This window comes from Citrus clementina, unplaced genomic scaffold, assembly GCF_000493195.1.
Source record: "Citrus clementina cultivar Clemenules unplaced genomic scaffold, Citrus_clementina_v1.0 scaffold_1, whole genome shotgun sequence".
Lineage (NCBI taxonomy): Eukaryota > Viridiplantae > Streptophyta > Magnoliopsida > Sapindales > Rutaceae > Citrus > Citrus x clementina.
This window is the reverse complement of record NW_006263303.1, coordinates 22,541,396-22,566,442: the sequence shown is the minus strand read 5'-3', so window position 1 is coordinate 22,566,442 and position 25,047 is coordinate 22,541,396. Positions and strand designations below refer to the sequence as shown.

The 25,047-nt window shown below is 34.0% G+C and overlaps 2 protein-coding genes and 2 non-coding genes across 4 annotated transcripts; 3 read left to right on the top strand and 1 right to left on the bottom strand.

The window, feature by feature from the left end:
- Positions 1–737: 737 nt before the first annotated feature.
- Positions 738–11,063, top strand: LOC18054602 (DNA mismatch repair protein MSH5). Its single transcript, XM_006452338.2, has 34 exons — positions 738–811; positions 2,115–2,146; positions 2,546–2,640; positions 2,765–2,845; positions 2,917–2,989; positions 3,275–3,338; positions 3,868–4,022; positions 4,118–4,219; positions 4,287–4,314; positions 4,391–4,422; positions 4,508–4,565; positions 4,869–4,955; positions 5,397–5,453; positions 5,930–6,031; positions 6,151–6,195; positions 6,643–6,720; positions 6,922–6,972; positions 7,051–7,132; positions 7,360–7,433; positions 7,525–7,624; positions 7,837–7,933; positions 8,088–8,177; positions 8,368–8,432; positions 8,536–8,594; positions 8,795–8,871; positions 8,968–9,054; positions 9,318–9,379; positions 9,475–9,536; positions 9,611–9,664; positions 9,750–9,835; positions 10,114–10,145; positions 10,227–10,250; positions 10,732–10,847; positions 10,952–11,063. Exons 1-34 carry the CDS (start codon positions 770–772, stop codon positions 11,036–11,038), a joined length of 2,436 nt encoding a protein of 811 aa, XP_006452401.2. The 5' UTR covers positions 738–769; the 3' UTR covers positions 11,039–11,063.
- Positions 11,064–11,460: 397 nt separating this feature from the next.
- On the bottom strand, positions 11,461–14,557 carry LOC18054600 (GDSL esterase/lipase At5g55050). Its single transcript, XM_006452336.2, has 5 exons — positions 14,128–14,557; positions 12,886–13,019; positions 12,273–12,506; positions 11,910–12,159; positions 11,461–11,779 (listed from the first exon to the last, which is right to left on the bottom strand). Exons 1-5 carry the CDS (start codon positions 14,378–14,380, stop codon positions 11,559–11,561), a joined length of 1,092 nt encoding a protein of 363 aa, XP_006452399.1. The 5' UTR covers positions 14,381–14,557; the 3' UTR covers positions 11,461–11,558.
- Positions 12,545–12,617, top strand: TRNAF-GAA. Its single transcript has one exon. It is a non-coding gene; the product is annotated as a tRNA-Phe (tRNA).
- Positions 14,558–20,609: 6,052 nt separating the features above from the next.
- On the top strand, positions 20,610–20,746 carry LOC112095994. Its single transcript, XR_002904154.1, has one exon. It is a non-coding gene; the product is annotated as a small nucleolar RNA Z247 (small nucleolar RNA).
- Positions 20,747–25,047: the final 4,301 nt, after the last annotated feature.

The following is a 25,047-nucleotide window of genomic DNA, read 5'->3' as shown; positions in this document are numbered from 1 at the left end:
CCGTTATCCTTGTCGGAAGTAGCCATTGCCATCATCATGTCGACTCGCCATTGCCTTTGCCATTGATTTACTTGCTTGATCAAAAATTGCCAGTTTTTTAGAATTTTGTTGGTTGACAGTATTGATGAGTGCAGTGGCAAGGGTAAACGTGTCCAAAAAATTTATTGTTGGCTAATTGTGATAGAAAAAAGTTAGAGGGTTAATTTTAAAAAATTCAAAAGTTTTTAGGTTAATTATATAAATTTCCCTTTAAGTAAATAAGTACATCATTTATTCTTATTATAATTCCTAATGAGTGAACAGTAAATGATTATAAGTGATGTTGCCATCTCCTTACTACCTAGTTAGCTTAGTAGCTAGGAATTCTCAGTATTTTATCATCATTATTATTAACATATTTAATTTCTTTCTACTGAATTTTCAGTACTCATAATTTGAGAGTGAAAGTGTCAATTTTTTTTTTAATACAACAGCGACAGAAAATTTAAATTAAAAATGACTTTACAACAAGTTTTTGTCACTGAAATTTGCATAAATGGACTTCACTGTTACTCGCTGCAGGCCACGGAGAAATTTTTCTGTTTTTTTTTTTTCTAAAAAGTTCTTAAAAACGGGAGAGTCAATGAGTAAATGCCACGTGTATCCAACATTTGAATCGGAACTATTGACGGCATATGTATAAAACGAGACGATGTGATTCAAATTCTCTCACTTGCAAATCGCGCCAAAATCACTCACACTCTTTACACGCATTCGAGTACAGTAGACGATGATGGACGAGGAAATGGACGAGACTGAAGCCGTATCTCAGGTCTACTTTTCTCCACCTCTTCTTTCATCTTCGCAACTTTCTTGGTTCGCGAGAAAACGTAGGAAAGCGAAAGAAAATAAAATCTTGAATCGATTGAGTTTTTTCAGTTTTAGAATTTCAAAACCACCTCTCAAATAAGTTGAATACAGTAAATTAGGCTCAATTTTTCAGCTGATTTTCTAATGCCGACATTTTCTTGTCCTCTGTTTGGATTCCGAGAAAACGTGGCAAGACGACAGTTTTTTTTTTTCTTTTGAATCCAGTTTTTGTTTCTCCTAGGTTGTCTCAGAGCATTTTTTTTTTTTTTAATTTCTCACCAACCAAAGAGAGCATGAAAATTTTATCGATACATAGGGCTGAATGATGCGTTCCAGCTAATCACAAAGGCTAAATAAGAAAATTGTAGAGCTTTTTGTTTATTTGAACCCGATGTACATGTCTATTCATGCTTTAGGTTGTATAGTTGAAAATGTTTGTGAAGCTTCCATTTCTTGTGGCATGAAATTAGAGATGATGACATTTTATATTCTTTCTCATATATTTGTTTATGAAAACGGCATCCAAGTCCAGTCAATTTCAATTGTGTAGATGAATTCTGTGCTGCCAAAAATTGCAGCCTTTTGAGTAACTAGTACAAAAGAGCTATTGAATTAACCTCAAAAAACATTGGCAAACTCAAGCTAAAGCAGTAAAGCCATTACATTAGTCACTCAATATAGCAAAATCATAGAAATATATGGTAGATCTCAGTAGCTATAAAGATGGCATGCGCTCTAGTGTTGAGCTCAGGGGCGGAGGCCATATAAGACTAGAGGGTGCCATGACCCCTGCAGAATTTTAAAAATTTTTAGGGTTTATAAATAAAATATGAAAAGTTAGTGTAAAATGTTCATATTAACCTCTGCACAATTAGTATATAAAGTTAATATATTAGATAATATTGTAATTTTACTATTAAGCCAACTAATGATAGCATTAAAATAATAAGAAACAAATCAGCTAAACCCACTAAATCACTAACGTATAATAACATAAAAATTGATTGTTTAAATTTGGCCAATAGAATTTTCCCCTGAACTGTGCCCCAGATTGAGCTCAACCTAAGAGTTCAAACACCAAGTACAAGAAAATTTTAACATCTGTCAATTTGCAAAGTTTATATTGGACAGAGCCTTATGGTAGTGGATAAAGGTGTAACTGTTCGAAAATTGTAATTATAGTTTTAAGGTAGATATATATCCTGAATATATATTGCTCAGTACCATCTTGTGTAGTTTATCTATTTATTTGCTCCCGAATGCAGGTCTATATGGCGTGCATTCTACATGGTCATCGGTGAGTGTTGTCTGACTTTACAATTTTTTGCCGATTATGCTTACAAAATCCTTGGTACATCTCAAAAGAGAAACAAAAAGTTTCTATTATAAGAATTTGGCTGTAAAGTGTTTGAAGACTAGTGTTCTATAGCTCGTCATAAACAATACTTTTTATGTTCACAAATACCAATGCATTGAGAGTAGCAAGGCATGAACTTTTGTAGATTTGAGAGAGCAAGATTCTGGTTGTGAAAAAGAAAAGTGAAAAATGAAATTGGCATCGACTAAAAAATGCAGGGATTGGTATGATGGTTGCAGAAGTAAATGTGTCATAAGGTGTTACTCTTGTGTATGGACCAAGTCTGTGCTTTGTATTGAAGAGACTGACATGAATAAATTCTTTAAACTTCCTATCCAGAGTTGGAGTTTCTTATTATGATTCCAGTATACGCCAGCTTCATGTGCTGGAAGTTTGGGAAGATAGTAACTCAGATTTTCCCCTCATTGATATAGGTATGGGTTTAATGTCTCTATTTTAGTAACTCAGATTTCCTATGAAACACTAACTCAATTATTTCCTTTATTATGTGTATTTAGCTATCTTATTATTTTCTTTTTGGCTGCACAACTGATTCAGTAAAGTATCAAGCTCAGCCGCAGATAATTTACACAAGCACTAAAAGTGAAGAATCCTTTTTGTCTGCTTTGAAACGAAGTGGTATGCTATCATTAGTTATGACTTATGAATTATCTACTTGTGTGTCCTTCCTACTCTTCATCTTGATGCAGATGGGACTACCGAGGCCCCCACTGTGAAGCTTGTTAAAAGTTCAATATTCAGCTATGAACAAGCTTGGCACAGGTATTAAAGGGACAATAAAATATATAATAAAACTTTTGTTTCATGTGATTTGGAGTTGAAAAAAAGCTCTGGAGCTTGACTAATTATAGCTTTTGTAAGGATGTTCAAAACTCTTGATATTCTTTATTTTTATTAGTGAGTTGATACTGTGGTGAGATGGTTGAGGACACTAAATGTATCATTTTTCCTATAACATTCTTAAGTCAAAATATAGGATATGATGCTTCTCTTGTTGATGATTATTTTTTTTCCCTGCCCCTTCTTTTTCTCTTCTTTGGATTATAGATTGATATACCTTCGAGTCACAGGCATGGATGATGGGTTAAGTATCAAGGAGAGAATTTGCTATGTAAGTCTCAAAACCATAAATTTCACCTCTGTTATAGTAATTTATAGCTTATGCCTGTTTGAGATAAACATTCTTCAGCAGTTTGGGAGAGGTCACTCAAGCTGCTTAACCATGGTCCAGTCATTATGTCTACCTATTCTGTTCTTAGTATATGTTATTGCCTTTGGGTTTACAGATTTTTGCAAAAACCATAGAATTTCATATTCACATGACAGCAACAAGTTCAATTTGTCATGTTGTTGCAGGATTAAATCCTTTGCTTGTTTTCAGTAATGAAATTTCTGAAAGAAAATTTGATGCTTGTTTTCAGTAATAAAATTTCTAAAAGAATATTTGATTTTTCCTTTTAATTTGCCACTCTGTTTGAAACCAATTGAGGTTCATTTTACTGGGTTTATGAATTTGTTCAATAATATGATTATTGTGTTTCATTTTTCCCTTCTTTTGTTTCGTGGTGTTAGCAAACCTAGAACTGAATTCTGCAAAATCATAATGATGTCTTGCATCTTATCTCTTTGATCTACTGTAGCTGAATTCTATGATGGACATGGGAAGTGAGGTCCAAGTCCGTGCAAGTGGTGGCCTTCTCGCTGTGTTAGAGAATGAAAGGATCGTAGATACCCTAGAACAAAAGGAGAGTGGGAACGCATCAATTACAATTGATTCTGTGATAGAGGTTTCATTGTATCCTTTCAATATTTAACCAAATTGGGTTTTCGAGTTTCAAATGTATCGGTTCAGACTCTGGAACTCCGTGTATCCTTAACAACTGCAAACAGAAACAAGTTTCTTAAACTTGATGCGACAGCTCATGAAGCATTGCAGATTTTCCAAACAGACAAGCATCCAAGCCATATGGGAATTGGTAGAGCAAAAGAAGGGTAAATTCTTTACAATTCTGAAACTGTTACTTGCTTCCAAAACATCTACTGATTTCTCAATGTGCAGGTTCTCCGTGTTTGGAATGATGAATAAGGTTGTAAAAGCTACCTTATTTTCTGTTTTGATGTATCTCTTTGCTTATTGAACAAATTTATTTGTCTTTTGTTCAGTGTGTGACACCAATGGGCAGACGTCTTTTGAGGTAATTAAAGTTGCAAAATTTTGTGATTATTCTGCTTCCAGCATTTCCTGTAATCCCATTCTGATAAATTGTTTCCACATTCCAGAAACTGGTTCCTGAGGCCTATACTGGATCTTGAAAATTTGAACAGTCGTCTCAATGCTGTATCCTTAAACTTTAATCACACAGACTATTTAACTTTGTTTTTATCTAAACAAAAGCAAGAAAGACTTCTTTTGCTTTGTCTGGCATGAAACTCATTTGTGGTCTGATGCCACTAGGATGTGGGGATGGGTTTCAGATGATTTGGAAAAAGACCTGGAGTCCTTAAGGAATCATACACTAATTCCATAACTGATGAAATGATTATACATTAAACATATCATATTTTAAATTAACTTTCCAAATTTTCGAACTTTATATTCTTATTATGATATTACTAAAGTTTAGTATTTAACGAGGTTAAGATATCATTCTTTCTATGTTCTGAAGAATTGATGGCTTCTTTACATGAAACGTTGAAGTATGTGAAGGACATTCCCCATATACTCAAGGTACCATAAATCCTGTATGTCATGTTTCCTTCTGTCCTTGGACATTATGCAGCATTTTCCTTCCAAAATCAAAATTTCCATATTTTTATAGCGATAGTTAATGCAGGAGTTAATCAGTTGTTGGAACTAAAACCGGTTTATACCCAAACAAAGTGTGGGTACTCATTGGTCATTGCTGATTTTTTTCCCTACATTCTTAGTTTTATACTCTTGGGGCCAAGTGCATATAAATAGCAGTGGAGATTCATTTGTGGAATTGGAATCTATCTTGTGTATTGCTGTTATGGAAAGTGCTAGTCCAATATTCAGTTGGGATTAATAATCATATTAATTACTCTCTCTATGTCCCATGGAGTAAAATGACGTTTGATTGTTGCCATGTCTTTATTGCACCATTCATGTTATTCTGATTTTTGAAAATCAAATAATTTGTTTATATAGAAATTCAATTCCCCAAGCTTCATCTATACTGCTAGTGATTGGACAGCTTTTTTGAAGGTAAGCTTGTATCCACTTGTAATTCATGCTTATTCCTTTCTCATAATAGATATTTGTTTGGTCACTCATCTGGCCAGCTGAATGCTAAGGATGCTGTGTAAGTATTAACTTAAATCCTTTATTACCAACGATATGCATATGCTATACATGACGGATTTCCAGGACATATCAACATAAATGAATGGTTTCTGCAATAGCTACTGTTCCTAAAATTCAAGGATCAAACATATTGTAAAATTATGACTATTTTTTTTTTCTTACTTTTTTGTCTACCTAAATATTTGAACAGAAGAAACCCTTGTAATATTTCCTTCTTCCAAATGATAAAAGTTTAGAAAGATAGAGATTAATTATTCCATTGCTGTGGTAGAATCATTTTGCCATTTAATTGTACATCAGCAAATGAGTTACAGATGAAGCAAGAAGAAAATTTGGGTGAGGAACAGAGTATAACAGTTCTATTATTACACTTGTAGAGCATTTGTTCACTATTGCATGTGAACAAGATATTTGAAGTGGGCATTTCAGAAAGTCTTCGAGAGCAATTGAGGCTCTTAAATTTTGACATTGTCGAGAAGGTATTAGACAATATCCTAAATGATAGTTTTCACTGAGTCATATTTTATTATTTATTCTACAGATTTCTTGATGTACTTCAATGTAGAAGTTTTGGTTCACAGTTGTTCAATGTGTGCAGGCTGCTTCATGCATTACAACAGAGCTCGCATATGTCTATGAATTGGTATATCCATGTATCCTTCTTCTTAATTTGTCACTATTAATTACTTCTTAAAAACTTCAATTGGCTTATACGCTTACCTGGCTATAATTTTTCTCTACATTTTCAAGTTTTCATCGTTTTGGAAATTACATATCCTATTTGCAAATTAATGCAAGGCTCCGTATCAACCATTAATTTCCTGATATGGTGTGAAAATATATACTGCCTCCTTCTCTGGAGCCCTTTTGTTTCTCTCTATCTTAAATAAAAGTTAAATTGTAGCCTGAAGTTAAGAATTTTTTCAAATTTTCCAATATTCTACATCATTTCTTTTCCATTTAAATAATTAACTCATGTCATCAACGTTTGCCAAGGGAAAAAAAAAATTCTTTCATTTAACATAGTTAACTTTTGTAATTTCATTTGTTTTATAGATTATATTCTTAAGATTGACAAAGCATTATGTAGGTGATTGGCATTATTGATGTTAATAGAAGCAAAGAGAAAGGGTATGGGACATTAGTGAAGGAGGGTTTCTGTGATGAGGTTAGACATTGACAGTGACTATTTCTCCCTCTTCTATGAATATTTGATGTTCAAATCTAGTTTAGTCATTAATTTTGTTCCATCTTGTATTGTTCTTTCATTAACTTCTAGAAAATCCGGCATTCATTTTTCTTTAGTCTTGGCTAAAGCCTGAAATTTTGGTTGCATACTGTTAATGACATTTCTTTGATTGTCATTTAGTTGGATGAGCTAAGGCAAATATATGAGGAACTGCCAGAGTTTTTGGAAGAGGTACTTGCTGAATGGATCCCTGTGGATCTAATCTAAATCTGCATCTAGTTATGTTTTGATTTTAGCAATTCCTTTCAGGTGGCATCCTTGGAGCTTGTACAACTTCCTCATTTGTGTAAAGAAATGTTTGTTCCTTGTATCGTTTACATACATCAAATAGGTTTGTCATTACTGCCAATATATATGCAACTTAACATTCATGAGAATCTTAATTTCTGCGGCAAGACACATTGGTCATGTAGTGGTTGATATATTTCTTTGGCTAAATGGAGTTGAAGAAATTCTTTTTCTTGACACATATTTACATATAATATCTGTATAGAGTAACTTCAATTTATTTTGTTCCCATTTTCTTTCTATTTATTTTGCTTCACTTTCCTGTTGCAGGATACTTGATGTGTATTTTTGAAGAAAAACTCGATGACACCACTCTAGAGCAACTTCAAGGTTTTGAGTTTGCTGTAAGTTGATGCTTGTATTGTGTTTAAATGGATTATTTCTATGATGACTGCGTTTGTGCAAGAGCTTAACATAATATACTGTCAAATATAGTTCTCCGATATGGATGGGGAGACAAAAAGATTGTTTTATCATACCCCAAAAACACGAGAATTGGACAATCTTCTTGGAGACATTTATCATAAAATTCTGGGTAAGTATTGTAGAATTTTCATCTCTAATGTATTTTTCATGTTTGGATTTTGTCTATTGTTTGAAACTAGAATGTCTGGTATGCGAGAAGTGTTCGGAAGAGTACAGTTTATACCAAATTTGGTAGCGCAATAAAAAGGATATGACCTAGTCCATGTCAAATTTATAGTGAATATAATCCTTATCAATGTCTGTCATTCTTCATGACTACAGATATGGAGCGGGCAATTACTAGAGACTTGGTGTCACATATATGTCTATTCTCAGATCATCTACTTAAGGCTGTGAATTTTGCAGCAGAACTTGATTGGTAAAACCAATTGTATTCTAGCTTTCTCTATCTTTCTCCCCCCCCCAGCCCCTCTTCTGTTCCTCATTCTTCTAATGATTTTTTGTAATTTTGTCTTTCCCACTCTTCCAAGGATAATGATTTCTGACTATTTTATGTCCGTATTGATATTTAGCTTTTTGTCGCTGGCACTAGTTGCCCATCAAAACAATTACATGAGACCCATTTTGACTTTAGAGCCATTGCTTGATATACAAAATGGAAGGTGAGAATTGACTAGTTTATTTTCAATGCATTTTATTGCCAGAATTACTTCAAAAGCTATTTGGCTTTTATTCAAGCTGTAAGGGAAAGGGCTGGGGTGGGTTTGAGTAGTCTTAGTTTCAAATCTTGCCATGCAAAAAATTTAAGATTCAACAATGAGAGAATAACCGGCAGCCTATACTAATTTGCAGGCATGTTTTGCAAGAAATGACCGTAGATACGTTCATTCCCAATGATACAAGGATTGATAATGATGGTAACTGAAATATGAATTCAGTTGCAGCATATTGGTAAAAAAAGCCATTCTTGTTCTGTCATGCCCATTATTTGCATTTAATTCAAGCTCCCATTTTTTTCAGGAAGGATTAATATCATTACGGGTCCTAATTATTCAGGAAAAAGTATCTACATAAAGCAGGTTCCTAAATATAATTTTTACTGCCGCCTATGTACAAAGAGCATTCATTCATTGGCTTATTATTCTGTGTTTCAGATAGAAACACCTGCTTGAATAAACCATCTTGCATTTTAATGCCTATGCATATATATGAACGATTTTTGTTAGTGTAGTCCTCATATGTGTATGTTTTCTGAAAGAGTTTTCTCTTTCCTTAACAGGTAGCTTTGATCGTATTCCTTAGCCACATAGGAAGTTTTGTACCTGCTGATGCTGCCACTGTTGGATTGACTGATAGGTGCTGACATCTTTCTTGGAGATTACCATCATATTTCACACAACCATAGTTCTTTTCTAATAGGATACTCACACAACCATAATTCTATTCTAATAGGATATTCTGTGCAATGGGTAGCAAGCATATGACTGCAGAGCAATCATCATTTATGATTGACCTACATCAAGTAGGGATGATGCTGAGGTATTCCAGAAGAGGATAGTTAGGAGAATTTCATTCTACATTATGAGTCATTTACGTCATCTGCATCTTATGATCCTTGTTATATGGACTCTGTTCATGCTTTTAATGGAACTTGTTTTAGCTGCTAAATCAACAGTAGAAAGTGCAAGTAACTCAAGTGCTTACTCTGGAATATATAATAATTTTTATGGAGATGGAAGCTTCTTTAATTCATGAATCTTTTGGAACTCATTCCTATCAGTCACTGTTGATAAATTGTACAGGCAGGCAACTTCACAGTCTTTATGTCTGTTGGATGAATTTGGTAAAGGTACCCTTACAGAAGGTTAGTCTTGCATTTGATTTGAAATTTCTTGTACATTGCTCTTGCAATATGGCAGATATGATTCTTTGCATTAATCTCCTCTATGTTCATCTCAGATGGCATTGGCCTTCTTGGTGGAACCATAAATTATTTTGTCACGTGTGATGTACCCCCGAAGGTTTGACTTCTTCCTTCCTGCAAAAATTGACATTATGGGTGACTTTTGATGGATGAAGCTGAATTGGTTTGCAGGTGCTGGTGTGTACTCACTTGACTGAGTTACTAAATGAAGGTTGCTTACCAAAGGTATGCCTTGCAAGGTTTCTGCCTAAGTTATTGTCATTTCACAGTTCTAAAATTGAGATGACAAAAATTTTATGATTATTTTCAGTCGCAGAGGCTCAAATTCTACACCATGAGTGTACTAAGGCCTGAAAACAACTCCACAGATGTTGAAGACATCGTATTTCTATATCGGTATATATATATATATTTTTTGAACACTGGTTGGCATGGGTTGATAATCCAAAAAAAAAAATTCCATATCTGATATTTACAGCGAATATCTAACTGTGGTTTCTGAATGTCTTCAAGCATTTCATGTTGCCATTTGTTCCTTCGCTTCCATAGTATGAATTGTAGAATTTACAATTCTTGGCTCAAACCATTCCATTGTGTGTTCTAGCCTTAGGCATCACTTTAGGTACCGTAAACAAAGGAATGGAGCCATAATGCATATATTTTGTTCTTTGCAGGTTAGTTCCTGGGCATGCCCTCCTTAGCTACGGTGAGTGTGGTAATATTTGTGCAGGTTGGGTTCTATGTTGGAATTTACTTGAACTCACATTTGTAAGTTTATATCCCACAGGACTGCATTGCGCTCTGCTCGCAGGTACATTTGAGATAATCTAAAAGACATTGAAGGAAACTGTCTTAAATCTCTTCTGGTCACTGGCTATGCAGCAATGCATGCAGAAGTACTTCTGAATTGTGGATCTATCAGCTATCATCTTTTTTGTCTATTTCTATGTTTATTGCGCTGCAAGAGTACTTTTTGGGTGAATCCGTCTGTTTCATTTGGTCTCTCTTGTCTAGATTTGTGTGCATGATTAACAAGCAACAAATCTGACTCAGTGTTAATGAACCCAAATACCGTACCCAGGCTACAGATGCTGTAAATGACCTTACATCTATGACTTTCTTTTAATTAGCAGCCCCTATTGTTAACAAAGGTCCAGAAACACAATTGCTTCTCTGTTTCAGTGATCTAAGACCTTTACTATTTGGAAAATTTTGATGTTCGGATACATGTTTTTTTGCTCAGGACCAAACTGTCCTTAAGTTTTTTAACAGAAATAACCTTATTCATGTAGGTGTGCCCGCAGAAGTGATTAAGAGAGCGGCATATGTTTTGGAGGCTGCTCAAAATAATAAGCATGTTGAGCGCTGGAGCCATGAGAATATATCAGCTCAAGATCAGCAATACAAGGTTTTATCTTCAGAACCTTGATCTGGAAAAGCAATACAGCGGAACTTCCGCTCTCTTTATTCTCATATATATATATAATTTGTCATTTTTTGAATTAATTGCAGAATGCAGTTGAGAAGATGTTGGCATTTGATGTCCTTAAGGGTGATCTCAGACTCTTCTTTCAAGATTTGCTCCCTTCAAAATTGTAACAGCAGAAGGTATCATTTGCCTTTTAATATATTTTATCTAAAGATGAAATCTAGTTTAAGAATCTGTTCCACTTCATTCTCTAGCATCTCTACTCTTGTCTGTAAAATCATGCCTATATTGTCCTTTTTTTCAATGCTTAGTTGAATGACTTCATTATACACTCTTAACGGACCTCTAAAGGATACTCTGTGCGACATTTTGTTCAATAGTCCAATCTGAAAATTCTGAAATACGAAAATTGCACCTTAATTTGAAGAAGTTGTTCTAGTACAACACATATTTGACTGTTTGCTTTCTGTGATAATGACAACATAAAACCTATGTAGTCTGTTAAGTTAATCGTTTTTGTCTTCACAACTTCTCTGGTATACAGCATTGTTATATCTTTGCATTTGCAATCTTCTGATTTTGTAATCTTTTCTCTGAATAATTTTATATTCATTTTGATTTGGGATTGGCATTTTGCAGGAACAACACGATCATTTTCTTTTCAAATGTCTTCTGTTTACATTACTGAGCTTAAGCAGCTATTAGGTTCCTCAAATTGATCGGAAAAGTGTACTGTGATGGACCATCAAAAATAGTATCCACAAAAATGCGAGCAGTTGCCTGAGTTGGATGGTACAAATCCCAGAAGACATGATTACTTCTGTTGGAGCAGACAGATGATATGGGGATGCATGGGACCTTGGCCTTCAGTCTACCAAGCCCACAACAAGCTGATTTAACCTCGGTAAAACCTGAAATGACAATGAAAATTTTGCTCATTACAAACAAATAAAACCCATTTCGAGTCTTGAGACTGTGTCAGTATAGAAAGTGCTTTAGGGAAAAAAAAAACATATTTTCTTATAATCTAGAATAGTTTACCCTGTGGAGTTGGGTTCTGGATGATGCTTTGCATGACGCTGTAAGTGTCGAAGTATGTGTAAGTCATGCCATTGAGTTCAGATTTGAGTTCCTGCAACATTGACTTCAGTGCTTCGTTGTACATAACAGACCAGTGACTTGCCTCTTCATTGCATTCTTCTGTTTGACTCTTGATCCTTTGTGCTGGAATACATCCAATTACCCCCAGCCCAACACACACAAATTTACGTGCACCATAACCATATAATCTCTGCAAAAAAGGGTTGAGAAAAACCCTCAGAATATGAAAAATGTAATGTATAGGCATATAGCATGGTAACATATGGTAAGGTCATTAAGATGATATCACTGCCAATTAGTTACCTTAAGCTGTCCTTTGAGGGTAGCAGCCATGAGATTGACGAACTGCTCCGGCGTGCTCTTCTTCCGAAGATCAGACTTTCCAGAATAGTCAAAGATATCATTGCTTCCAACCACAATGGCAAAGAGAGATTTAGACAAGTGTTCCTGTGCAGCAGAGGGTCCCATCTGTTGCACCAAATCTTTATGCACAGTACCATAGTAGTCCACTTGTTTTGTCAAAGTAATTGATTGAGCCTGATAAAATATAACACAGCATCAGAGACTTTCAGCTTGCGGGGATAGCTCAGTTGGGAGAGCGTCAGACTGAAGATCTGAAGGTCGCGTGTTCGATCCACGCTCACCGCATACGACCTTCTTTTTTGATTTTACGCCCCTCCAAATTAAGTTTTGGGCCTAAAGCCCTCACCATACTATTGTTACCAGTTTGTTATGTTGACTGTGAGGCCTATTTTATTATTGGACTTTTATCTTTTGAATCAGCATTAAATATTGGGGCCTAACTGAGTTGTCTTGTCTGGACCACAAGTGGTGGACAATTTCGAATAGGTCAATTTTGAAACATAATGAAATGATTTAAAGGGTTATTATCATTGTTATTAATGGTTTGACTTACAAGAGATTGATCAGAGCTATTGAAGATTCCAGCACCTCCAGAGGCAAAGCTAACGCCAGTTAGAAATGATGCCTTGTTCTTGTTTGACTTGACGGCAAGATATGGTGGTGAAGATGGTAATCCCACTTTCTCGGCTGACATAAAAAGAAAAAAAAAAGGTTTATTAAAACACGCATCAACACAAAATGTTAAACCTTATGTTATAATATATACATTTGCAACTCCATTATAGACTCTTATAAACAATATCACACTTGTTTGAGCATACCTGTTACATATATGGTACGAAAAAAAAAAATAATATCCCTATATTTCGTATTAATTTCCAATTTTTATCATGTAAAATATCAGAATCAAATTTGTTTAAAGCGCCCACTATTTTTCATTTGTTTATCTTTTTTACATATTTTCTCTCAATGTTCTATCCCTTTCAGTTTAAGCCCCCCCACTAAAAAAATTATGTTGGATCTGGCACTGGGTGTGATCCAATTATTTTCAAAAGAGCTTGTTATGTTAATATGGAAGGTTTAGATGTAACCTGATGCCAACAATATATATGTGCATGGACATGATGATAATAATTAAATGCTTTAAAAATTATTAGCTTTTTTTAAGTAGCGTTTTACTAGATAGGTTAAATACTATAAAAAGAAGAGCTAGCGTGGGATACACGTTTTAGTAGTAAAAGAGTATATGGTGTAAAAACTTTAAATTAATTAATAGAGCATGCAATTGAGGCATAAAGATAAAGGTATATATAAAGTTGGGAATCTTATGAATGATATTTTGAGGTATGCACATGAGCATCATATTTTCGATAACTATCTTTTTGATTAATTGTTTCAGATGCCAATCACCCATCAGCATCCAGCCATATATCCACTATGTGATAGGAATATATATTCGAAATATTAGCCACACCCACTTGGTGATAATTTGATGCAAGACTATTTTTAATCATTCAAATTACATATATCTTTCAGGAGATGTCACGCATATTGATAGATATTGATGCTCGTATATATAGAAAATGAAATTTTGGAGACAAATATACAGGAAACGACAATTATGATGCATGATAATTAAACTAGATAGCTAGAGAATAGAGGCCCATGAAAGGTGATTTAATGCATTACTACTAGTTATGCAACCAACAAAATATATGATAGCAAGCCAGCTTGAAAAAAACCTTTAAACTTTTCCTGGCCACATAAATTAATTAAAAGTATAATATAACTTTACCAATAAAATCAGCAGCATTCTTTCCGTTACTGAACCTTCCGGTGGGTTTCTTCGTCGGAAAATCGATTCCGTTGTGAGGAAAATCTGCTTTGGCTATCGAAATCGGAAGATAGTTGTTGTTGCCAACATCAACTAATGAGTCTCCGAACACGAACACGGCGGGAACCATTTGAGCCTCGGAAGAATTGAAGCTCAAGTAGAAGACTGCAAGAATAAAGAACAAGAAAAATTTCAAGAAAACATTGGAGGCCATTTTATTGAGCTCGCGCTTCAGAGTTTTTTTTTTTTTTTTGGCTATTTGCTGCTTGCTATATGGGAGTTTAGCAAAGGAGGGTTTGATTATATAGACGTTGATAAGTTGATAAAAGCAAAAAAAAAAAAAAAAAAAATTCGAAGTGTGAAATGGGAAAAGTTGAATAACAGGCTTTACGGGGCAGAAAAAGATTTATCATCACATTTGACCCACTAAATGGCATTTTCATTTGAGACCGCGGTTTTGATCTTTTTCTGATTCGTTTTTTTATTGAGATCTTAACTAATTTTCAGTATATAAGGTTAATTTGTCCCTTTGGTTAATTAATTATTGCTTGTGGAATCCAAATTTAGTTGTTAATAACTCTTTTAATTAAGTTTTGTACAGAAGTTATTATGCAGAACGTAGTACGAGTGCATTAACTGCGCATCACAAGCCTTCTCATGATCAAAGTACATATACATCCTGTGATTGATCAACTAAAAGTGGGTTCACTACTTGTATTGTGTTGATATCTATTATTGAACCGAATTTTGTCCTCAATTAATTTGGTCTCTTTTCAATATTTTGGATTGATCTGAATCATATTTACATATGAGAAATAGATTATTTCGTACAAGTTTTGTGTATGTATATATCTCTGTGTAGAGAAAACGAAAATGTCATACAAGAGCACATGCCGACATCCCATCGATTTCATAAGACTTGTCAACGCTTGTGTTGTACTGGAATCGATTTTTTGTTAAGCCACACAACTCATGACATTTTGTTTAACTATTAAATAGAATAATAATAAAAAAAAACCTTTCATAATCATAAATTGGTTGAAAGGCAAAACTGGATAACTGTCTTTGATCACTATTTCATTGCATATTCACAAATCGAGTAGTAACACACTGATGAAGTTGATATATTAAAAAAATAAAAAATAAACTAAAACGTTAAAATAATGGCTAATTTATTTAATGTTTAAATGCATAGTGATAGGGGTGGTCGCGCATCGAATTTTGTGGATTGAACATCAATGCATATCCAATCCATGATTTTGTGAATTGTAAATTTTCAATTCAATCCAATCCACGGATTGACAAATTCAATCCAAATCCTATCTATATGTCCGCGGATCAGATGCAGATTTGATCCGATTCATCATTTTGTGGATTGGTCTGCAGATTGAAAATTTTTGATTCTATTTATTCTACAAAATAATTAAATAAAAAATCTAATATAAAAATAATTTTACTACTGATCAAATTCAAAATTGAATAAGATTTAAATAAATTAATTGTTTAAATAAAGTTAGAAACTTAGAATAATACATTCAAAGTTTCAAAATATAGCACAATAAAAAAAATCTCATTTGTTTAAATCAATATATGAAACTTAACTAAAATTATATAATTTAACTAAAATTAATTGTTTAGAAAACTATATTTATTTATTTATTTATTTAATTATTCAATTATGTTTATTATATATTATTATCGGATAATATATGTATAGTGTTAATGTAACTATATTTTAACTTATTTATTTATTAGTAAGTAGTAATGCCTCATTTACAAGTTTTATTTTTTTACAGATTCGCAGATTTTTACATATTTACAAAAGTAAATTCATATCCAATCCACCGATTTTGAATTTTAAAATTTTCAATCCAATTCAATCAACAAATCCACAAATAGCATTTTTACGGATCAGATTGTTGCAGATCAGATGAATTGAACAAATTAGATTGAATTCTGAACACCTCTACGCAGTGGTGGTACCCGCTCCGTTCTAGATTGAAGTGATATTGATTATAGATGATGGAGAAAAAATTAAATTAAATTAATGAGAAAAAGTAATAGATATCAATTTCATGGACAAAGGCAAGGTAATATTCTAGATGGAAGGAAAGACACACAATAAAGTCTCTCTCTTTGATGGGGGATCCCTGAAAAGACAAGTCTCAATGAAAGAGCAAAATGTTTCAGTTGATTCTGGGCCTCTGGGGTGGCGGTCCCAGCTTTGGCCAGCTCATTAGAATCCCGAACCAAGTCACCGACCCATTTTGAGTCCACTTCATAAATCATAATGATGATAAAACTTTGGTAATTGTTTATAATTTCGGATGTTGAAACTCGATCCAATCAGGCACACTTCGAATCTCTTGTAGATAAAGCCGATAAAATAGCCATAAGAGTGATGTTTGATAATCATAAGGATGATATTTTTGTTATAAACAATAAAAACGTAAAAAAAATCATTAAAAAAAAAACTTAAAGAAAGTAATAATATTACAGAAACTAATATATGGAATTAATGAAGACAATAGTTTGAAGTTTTTTTTATATGATTAAGAATCAACTATAAATATATGTCGAATTCAGTAGAATTTTACCAAGTTTCAACCTCAAAATAATTTAGTCCATATTCACAGGTGTTGTCACTAATTTTCATTCACGATAAACACATGTGAGAGGTCTAGAAATCCATATCAACAACTCAAAACTTACAATCCAGCCACTTAATATAAAGGCACCAAGTAGGATTTTTAGTACGAAATGACTTATTATTATTATTATAAGAGAATAGAAAAAAAAAAAAAAAAAAACCCCATAAGAAATGAGCAGAATTTAACCTGGTGGTAATTTTCTTTCACATAGACATTGAGTTAAATTCTTTTCTAAATTTTAAACAGCTCATAAACTTTGACTTGAAAAATTGAAACTTGTATATATATATAGACACACACACACACCGTGTGAACCCAAGATTATTGGAGCTAATCGTTCCCAGCCTATAGTGACTAAATTTACAAGTTTACAACTATATACAACAACCCACTATAGCCATTGACCCAACACCGGCCGGCTAGCTGGCTCGTGCCCGCCGGCGCACCGGCATGTCGATCATTGGTGGTGGGACATGTGTACGTATATAATATGGCTAATATGGCGCACGTGCACTATCACTATTCACCACTGCAGAGTAGAAGTAATCTTTATAATGGCTCCAAATATGTGATTAGGCTTCATACAGCAAGCTGCCATTCTGTGCCTTCTCCACTTGTTGCTTGGCCTCTCTTTATCTATATTTGCAAAGCTCATCTTATGTATTTGTTGCATATGGAAATTCTAGCGACGTGAGACCCACTTTAACAAAAATAATTCAAATCCTTCCATTATTGTCAACAAAAACGCGTACGTTCTTCATTTCATTAATCCTCTAGAATGGTCTCTTCAATAAATTATTGCTAATAATTTATTCATATTTTATTATTTTTGTTTGATTCATACTCATCGTCGGTACTAGAAATTAAAAAAATAAAAACATGGTGAATACTGTCCTGGCGGTATGATCAGATGATTCCATCCAATCTTGAACAGAATTCTAAATACTTACATATTCTCTTTCAATTTCTTTTCGCAGCTACAATATTTCCTATTTTAAGCACCATAATTCAGGTGCTAGTGCAAATAAAGTAGAAACATATACAACTTTAACTAATAAGATTTGGTGATCCCATATGCAGAGGTTGTAAGATGGCCAAAACATTTGAGGTTTCCTTTTCTTAATTTCATTTTTACAAATTAATTCTTCTAATTCCAATAAGATATATATATATATATATATATATATATATAATCATTGGGAATTTTTATTTTAAACTTTGAATATGAACACGTTGTGGTTTAATATTGTATCTGTTCTTACTCTATCAAACCACATGATTTAACAGCGTGTCCATATAAAAAAAAAAATCTTTCCATCATTTTTATAATTTCTGTATTTTCATTGGGAAACAATAATATCTCATTATCCTTTTCTAACTATATGGATTTCTTTTTAATTTTTTAGAAAGCAAAATGTTGAACTATTCATTCTTTTGTGAGAATAGCCATTACCACAATTAATAACGGGTAGCTGGAAACACAATTTCAGTCAATCACTTTCTCATCTCAGCAGCCACATTTTTTTGGGTCAATTGCATTATTTCCTGTAACATAAGATTGCCGTGAAAGTACATACATATATATAAAATTGCGTTTTTTTTTTTTTAACATTTCACACAAATGTTTGTATATAATTTTCAACGAAATTACTCATTGACCGGTGTCACGGCGCACTTAAAAAATTTAAAGAAGAAAAACTTTAATAGAAAAAATTGCAGAACTCGTGGGTCCTGTGTTACATGCAAGACAAACACGTTCGATAAGATATGGTATTCTTTGGCTGTAAAATTTGAATTCTAGTTTCCTGAATTGATCTTCGTCGTGTACGCAATCTAATGGGGATCATATATTTATTGAATATCCTCAGTCCAACTTTTTATTAGATTCGGATCAGAAACAATATTTTAAGCCTTCATCTTTTAATTAAATTCTAGTCAAACCAATAGTTAAAACATTATTATATGCTTTTCAAATAATAAATTCAATATATAGGAGACTGAAGGCAACATCTTAAGCTACGTATACAGAACAGCTAATCTTCGGCTAAAGCAAATATATTGTCATGTATGTCAACCCAACATTACTGGAGCTAATCATTCCTCGCTGACTAAATTTACAAGTAATTTACAACTACATATATACAACAACCCACGCTATAGCCATTGACCCAACAACGGCCGGCTAGCTGGCTCCTACGTAACGTACCTGCCGGTGCACCGCCCTGTTGATCTATAGTATGGCTAGTACGGTGCTCTTCCACTAGCCGCTATAGAATATACAGGAGTGATTCAAAACCCTAATCTTGTAATGGCTTCATTTACATTGTTCACGCAGCTGGCTAACGTTTCTTATTTGTCTCCTTTATCGTTATTGCTTGGAGTCTGATCCTATTTTCAAAATTCAACCTCATCTTGTGTAGTTAATTTGTTGCATATCGAAATTGTAAAGAAGTCAAACACAAAAACAAAAAATTCAAAACCTTCAATTATTATCACCATTAAAAATGTGCACATTCTTCATTTCCAATCCTAAGGTGAGCTCTTAATAAGGTATTTGTATTCTTACAGCACTACAACAGCACTCCTACGAATTTACATGTCAGAGGTCAAGTCTTTCAATTGAAAAATACTCAGTTTATTCATGAATTCTCGACCCCACCTTCGAATTTCATGATAGAGTCAAGTCGGTCTAGTAAATATATATTGCTTTAATAAAGGGCATTTTTATATTTTCAGAGAGTTTTTATATTTAATAAGGAAAAATAAAAGTAAGATAAATCTTGTCCATAGAATTATTATTTAAATAACAGTGTTAATTTCTTTTTGAAGCATTAGTAAAGATTCGATTAGTAGAGAATTCACTTGAATTTATTAAAGTGCTTCAAGAAAACAAAACTGAGCATTCTTGTATATATACAGTAATTGTTAAGGAAGCTCATCTTGCTTACAGTACGATAAGCCAAACAGAAGATAAAGCAGAGGATTGCAGCAGCTACAGCACACGGTTAAAGATTGATGATTTGGCTGTCCAGGTGGCACCTGATGGTTATGTAATTACCAGCACACGTGAAGATTCGTTTTGATTAGTTAGAGTTAGTAATAAGCTCGAGCTGCATTTTCAGCTGTGTATATAAATAACCATGTAATTAGTTTTGTACATTATTCTGAATGAATCAATAATATTCAAGTGTTCTTTGGAACTGAAATATACTCTTTCATTTTCTTGTTAACCAAACAGTCCATTAAACGTTTTTTCACTTAGTATCAGAGCCAGCTATGGCTTCAGTACATCTTGCTGCATCTTCGAATACAATTCATAATGCCGCCATTAATACAAGCACAATCACCTTCTCATTCAACACTCTTGTTAAGCTGGATCAAGCAAACTACTTAATTTGGAGATCTCAAGTTCTTGCTTCCATTCGTGGAAATAGACTTGAAAAATTCATTGATGATTCTGTAACTCCTCCACCTTCTCACATTGCTTAAAGAATTGGTGATGACCTCAGATCTGTTGAAAATCCAGAGTATGTCACCTGGAGATCTCAAGATCAGATGCTGCTTGGATGGCTTCTTTCTTCAATGAGTGAAGGAATCATCAGTTTGGTCTTCAGTCTAGAAACTTCACTTGAGGTATGGAAAGCTATTAAAGTTCAATTCGGTTCACAGTCTAAATCTAAATTGTTGCATCTGAGGTATATGATGAATTCAACTAGGAAAGATGATATGAAAGTCACTGATTATTTTATTAAGATGAAGAATATAGCTGATAATATGGCTGCTGCTGGAAGTGCTTTAAGTGATGATGATTTGATTCTGCACATACTTTCTGGTTTAGGACCTGAATATAATTCTGTTGCTACATACATAACTGGTCAAATAGAAGTTGGTAAAATGGATGTGAATGAGGCATATGCAATGTTGTTAACTCAAGAGGCTAGGATAGAACAACAAGCACACATGCTTGCTGGTATGGATGTGAAACAGAACTTTGAGGCAAATTTAGTCCAGAACAGAGGTTTTAAGAAAGGCTTTATATCTGGAGGTAAGAATTTTGGTGACTATGGATACAATCCTAGTTTTGGAAATACTGGATATTATGGCTATGGTGGCTAGAAAGGAAATTCTGGAGGTGTTGGAGCCAATGGAGGAAATTCATCTGGTGTTAATTTTCAGCAAAGAGGTTATTCTGGTGATAATCAAAGAAATGGAGGGAACTGGAATCAGAATCCTGGTGGATATGGCAACTTCAATAATAACAAGACATCTGGAAATGTTAAACCTCAATGGAATGCTTCTAAACCTACTTGTCAAATTTATCTTAAGACAGGTCATACAACTAATATCTGCTGGAAACTTGAAGAGTTCATTGCTTCAGGTGCTTATAAGTCACCACCAAACAGGAATCCAAAGTTTGCTTATCTAGCAAACATGGAGGGTGCTTCAGATACCAATTGGTATCTTGAGAGTGGGGCAACACATAACCTCACTAATGACATGAACAACATGCAGGTTGCTGAGCCCTTTGCAGGTATATCTAAACTTGTAGTTGATAATGGTGCTACTCTAAGCATTACTAATCTTGGTCATGCCACTTTAAAGATGCATGATTACAATGCAAAAGCTTCATTCTCACTTAATCTGTACAATATACTGCTGGTTCCTCAAATTACCAAAAATCTTATTAGCATATCCTAGTTAACCAAAGACAACAATGTGGCAGTTGAATTTACTGATAAATTTTTCTTTGTGAAGGACAAGGTGAAGAATTTGATCATACTACAGGGCAAGGCTGACAAAGGTTTATACAGATTGCTGTTGATGTCACCCAATAAAACTCTTTCTCGAAATCATGTCACAACTGTTGAGTCAAGTGCTCAAGTTGTTCCTCTTTCAATGTTTTCTGATGTTTCTTCAGATTTGCAAAATAAAACTTCATGTTCATACACTGTCTCAGCTTCATGTATGAATCCTAGATGCTTGTTAAGTACTTCTGTTTTGCACCAAAGGTTAGGACATCCAAGTTCAAAAAATTTAGATCATGTAATCAAAACTTATCCAGCCTTGAAGGCAATCAATGGAAGTAAATCTTTTGAATCTTGTGATGCTTGTATGATGAGAAAGTTACATAGATTACATTTTCCAGTTAACTTCATCAAAACCTGCAATCCTTTAGAACTTCTACACACTGATTTATGGGGATCAGCCCCTGAACTTTCCTCACAAGGCTATAGATACTATGTAAGCTTTGTTGATGACTTTACAAGATTCACCTGGATATTTCCATTAAAAACCAAAAGTGAAACTCTCTCTGTCTTCAAAATCTTCAAAACTCAGATTGAAAAACAGCTAAACAGATCTATTAAATGCCTACAATCTGATTGGGGTGGTGAATTCAGATCCTTTGTCCCTTTTCTTCATCAAGAAGGCATTACATTCAGGCATTCATGTCCTTACACACATAACCAAAATGGAACAGTAGAGAGAAAACATAGGTGTTGAGTGTTAGAAAATGCATATTTATAAAGGAGAAAACCGTCATTTTACATTTTAAGTTTTACTACCAACCCTTACTTTTATGTATTTAACCTTCTTGTGATTTAATTACATGTGTTTTATTTTAATTAAGTATTTTATGGGCATTATAGTCATTTCACAATAAAGGATAGATCAGACGGCAAAACGGACATCACTTTTGAACTCAGGACGGTCGAAAACCTTAAGAGGAGTATAAAAGGAAAAATGGCACTATTCATATGTACGATACTATTCACGTATACGGTACTGTTTACATTACTGTTCACGACACTGTTCACATAGACGGATCGATGACGTGGCATTGACCGATGATGTGGCATTGACTGATGAGGTGTCACGATCCTGTTGGGCTAAAATTCTTATGTACTGTTGATGGTGACGTGGCAGCATATCAGTGGACGAAAAATCTCGCGTACGGTACATGCATCACGCTAGATTATTTTCAACCAAACCGCGTTACTGTTCATCTGAGTCAAACTGTGTTACTGTTCATCAGCGTGGTCAAACCGCGTACTGTTGACTGATGACGTGGCGCAATCCTGAGCGTCCAAACTGTTTTTAATCCGACGGCCATGATTTACTCCATGTATCTATAAAAAAAGGGGCCTCCCCCCCTAATTTGATATCTCTGAATCCATTTTTGGACTCCATTTTCTATAATTCCTTCTCTATCTTGTATTTTCTACATATTTTAATAAATTTTTATTTTGCCCCTAGTTCAATTATGAGTAGCTAATTTTCTTTCAAGTTTGGGTTGAAGGTGAAGTCTCAACATGTGTCATGGGCTTAATTTGGTAAATTTATTTTCTCTTCCCCTCTAGTTTCTGTGGATGTTTTGACTTCTCGTCGACAAATAATAATAATCTTGTCTAGATACCGCCTTAGTTACACCGGCTCTCTAGTATAAGGTTATTATTATTTGGCACGATAAGCCCTTAGCACCATATTGATTAGAGCGTGGTTCATGAGGTGTGGATTTCCCCCTCATGATTTAATTGGCATTAATAAGGAATATTTAGCCCATGATGCATGTTGATACGGATCCAGATACCCAAGTACGTCATTTCAATAGATTTCTCTTCAATTTATTATCGTCATTTCAATTCCAATTTTAGGATAATTTAAATCACTTCCACCACGATTCCAACCACCCATTTACAAAATTAATTCTACATATAATTAAAATCCACCTCCTCGTGGGATCGACACTCGTCACCATTAGTCTATTATACAATAGATTCGTGCGCTTGCGAGTACATTAAAATTTGCACAACAAGTTTTTGGCGCCATTGCCAGGGAGGTAAGTAATTTTAATTCATAGAATTAATTTTGTGAATAATTCCATTTAAATTGTTTTCTTGTATTTTTTTTCTTAAAAAAAAGAAAAAAAGAAAAAAAAGTGAATCTACATTTAAAGGTTAGTATTTTTTTTCTTTTTCTCTTCTTTAAAATTCTGTAATTTAATTTTCAATTTATTTTTCTTTGTAATTTTTTTTGTTTATCTTATTAATTTATTTTTAGTTAATTTATTTCACGTATTTATTTTTGTGTATTTTTATAGAAAGGTTATAATAGCGCAATAAGGTTAGTATCGTAATTTCTCTTTTTTTTATTTGTTTTGTTCCCATATTTATTTTCATTTTATTTGTTTTGCATGCATGGTCGTAGGTCATTATTTCCTAATCTTAAACCTATAGACCTTGAACTAGAAAAAACACTTCGCACACAAAAGCACATTAAAAATAAATTTGGAATGGATTTACAAGCACCACAAGAGAGACCATTTAAGGACTATTTTAGTCTCTTAACTAATTTGAGCACATCATGCATAAGATACCCAAATGTAGTTGCTAGAAGTTTTGAACTAAAACCTAGTGTGCTAAATTGTCTCCCCACATTCTATGGCTTAGAAAATGAGGACCCATATAATCATCTGAATGATTTTCATGCCATTTGTCAAACATTTAAATATGAGAATTTTTCAGACGATGATGTTAAACTCAGATTATTCCCATTTTCTTTAAAGGATAGAGCTCGTTCATGGTTAAATATTTTACCTGCTAATAGCATTACATCATGTGAACAAATGGTAACAAAATTTTTGAATAAATATTTCCCAGTGCATAAAACCAATGCTATTCGCAGGGAAATCTCGGAGTTTACCCAGCGAGAAGACGAGCAGTTTTTCGAAACATGGGAGCGATTCAATGGGCTACTCTTGAAGTGTCCACATCATGGGTACGAGAAATGACACCAATGCCAATACTTTTTAGGGGGATTATTGCCGAATGTGCAAGAATGACTAATGGCAACAAGTGGAGGAGAGCTAATGTCAAAAAGTGCATCAGAGATTTGGGAATTCTTCCAGCGACAAGCGGATAATTCCCAACAACGGAGTCGATCAATCAGTAATACTAGAAGAATTAAGGGAGTAAATGAGGTTCAAATTGGCGAGTTAACTTCGGGAATCAAAGAAGCAAGGAGATGGTTGAAGGTCTTGCTCGACAAATAGCATCGTTATCGACTGCTAAATCAACAGAGCCACATGACCATGACTCATACTCCGATCAAGCCAATGCCATAGGTGTAATGAGAAAGCCATCAATTGGAGAGACCACCCCAATTTTTCATGGTCTCAAGGATTCCAACAGAATGGACCAGCAGCTCCAGCTCCACCAATGCAACAAATTCC

Bases quoted from the DNA above. Each gene is read 5' to 3' on its own strand.
- LOC18054600 (XM_006452336.2), bottom strand. From the start codon at position 14,380: ATGGCCTCCAATGTTTTCTTGAAATTTTTCTTGTTCTTTATTCTTGCA. The intron at 13,020-14,127 runs GTAAAGTTATAT...TTTTTATGTCAG, and splicing joins GAATGCTGCTGATTTTATTG to CCGAGAAAGTGGGATTACCA. The intron at 11,780-11,909 runs GTAAACTATTCT...TTGTCATTTCAG, and splicing joins CCAGAACCCAACTCCACAGG to GTTTTACCGAGGTTAAATCA.
- LOC18054602 (XM_006452338.2), top strand. From the start codon at position 770: ATGATGGACGAGGAAATGGACGAGACTGAAGCCGTATCTCAG. The intron at 6,196-6,642 runs GTATATCCATGT...AGCATTATGTAG, and splicing joins TCGCATATGTCTATGAATTG to GTGATTGGCATTATTGATGT. The intron at 8,178-8,367 runs GTGAGAATTGAC...ACTAATTTGCAG, and splicing joins CTTGATATACAAAATGGAAG to GCATGTTTTGCAAGAAATGA.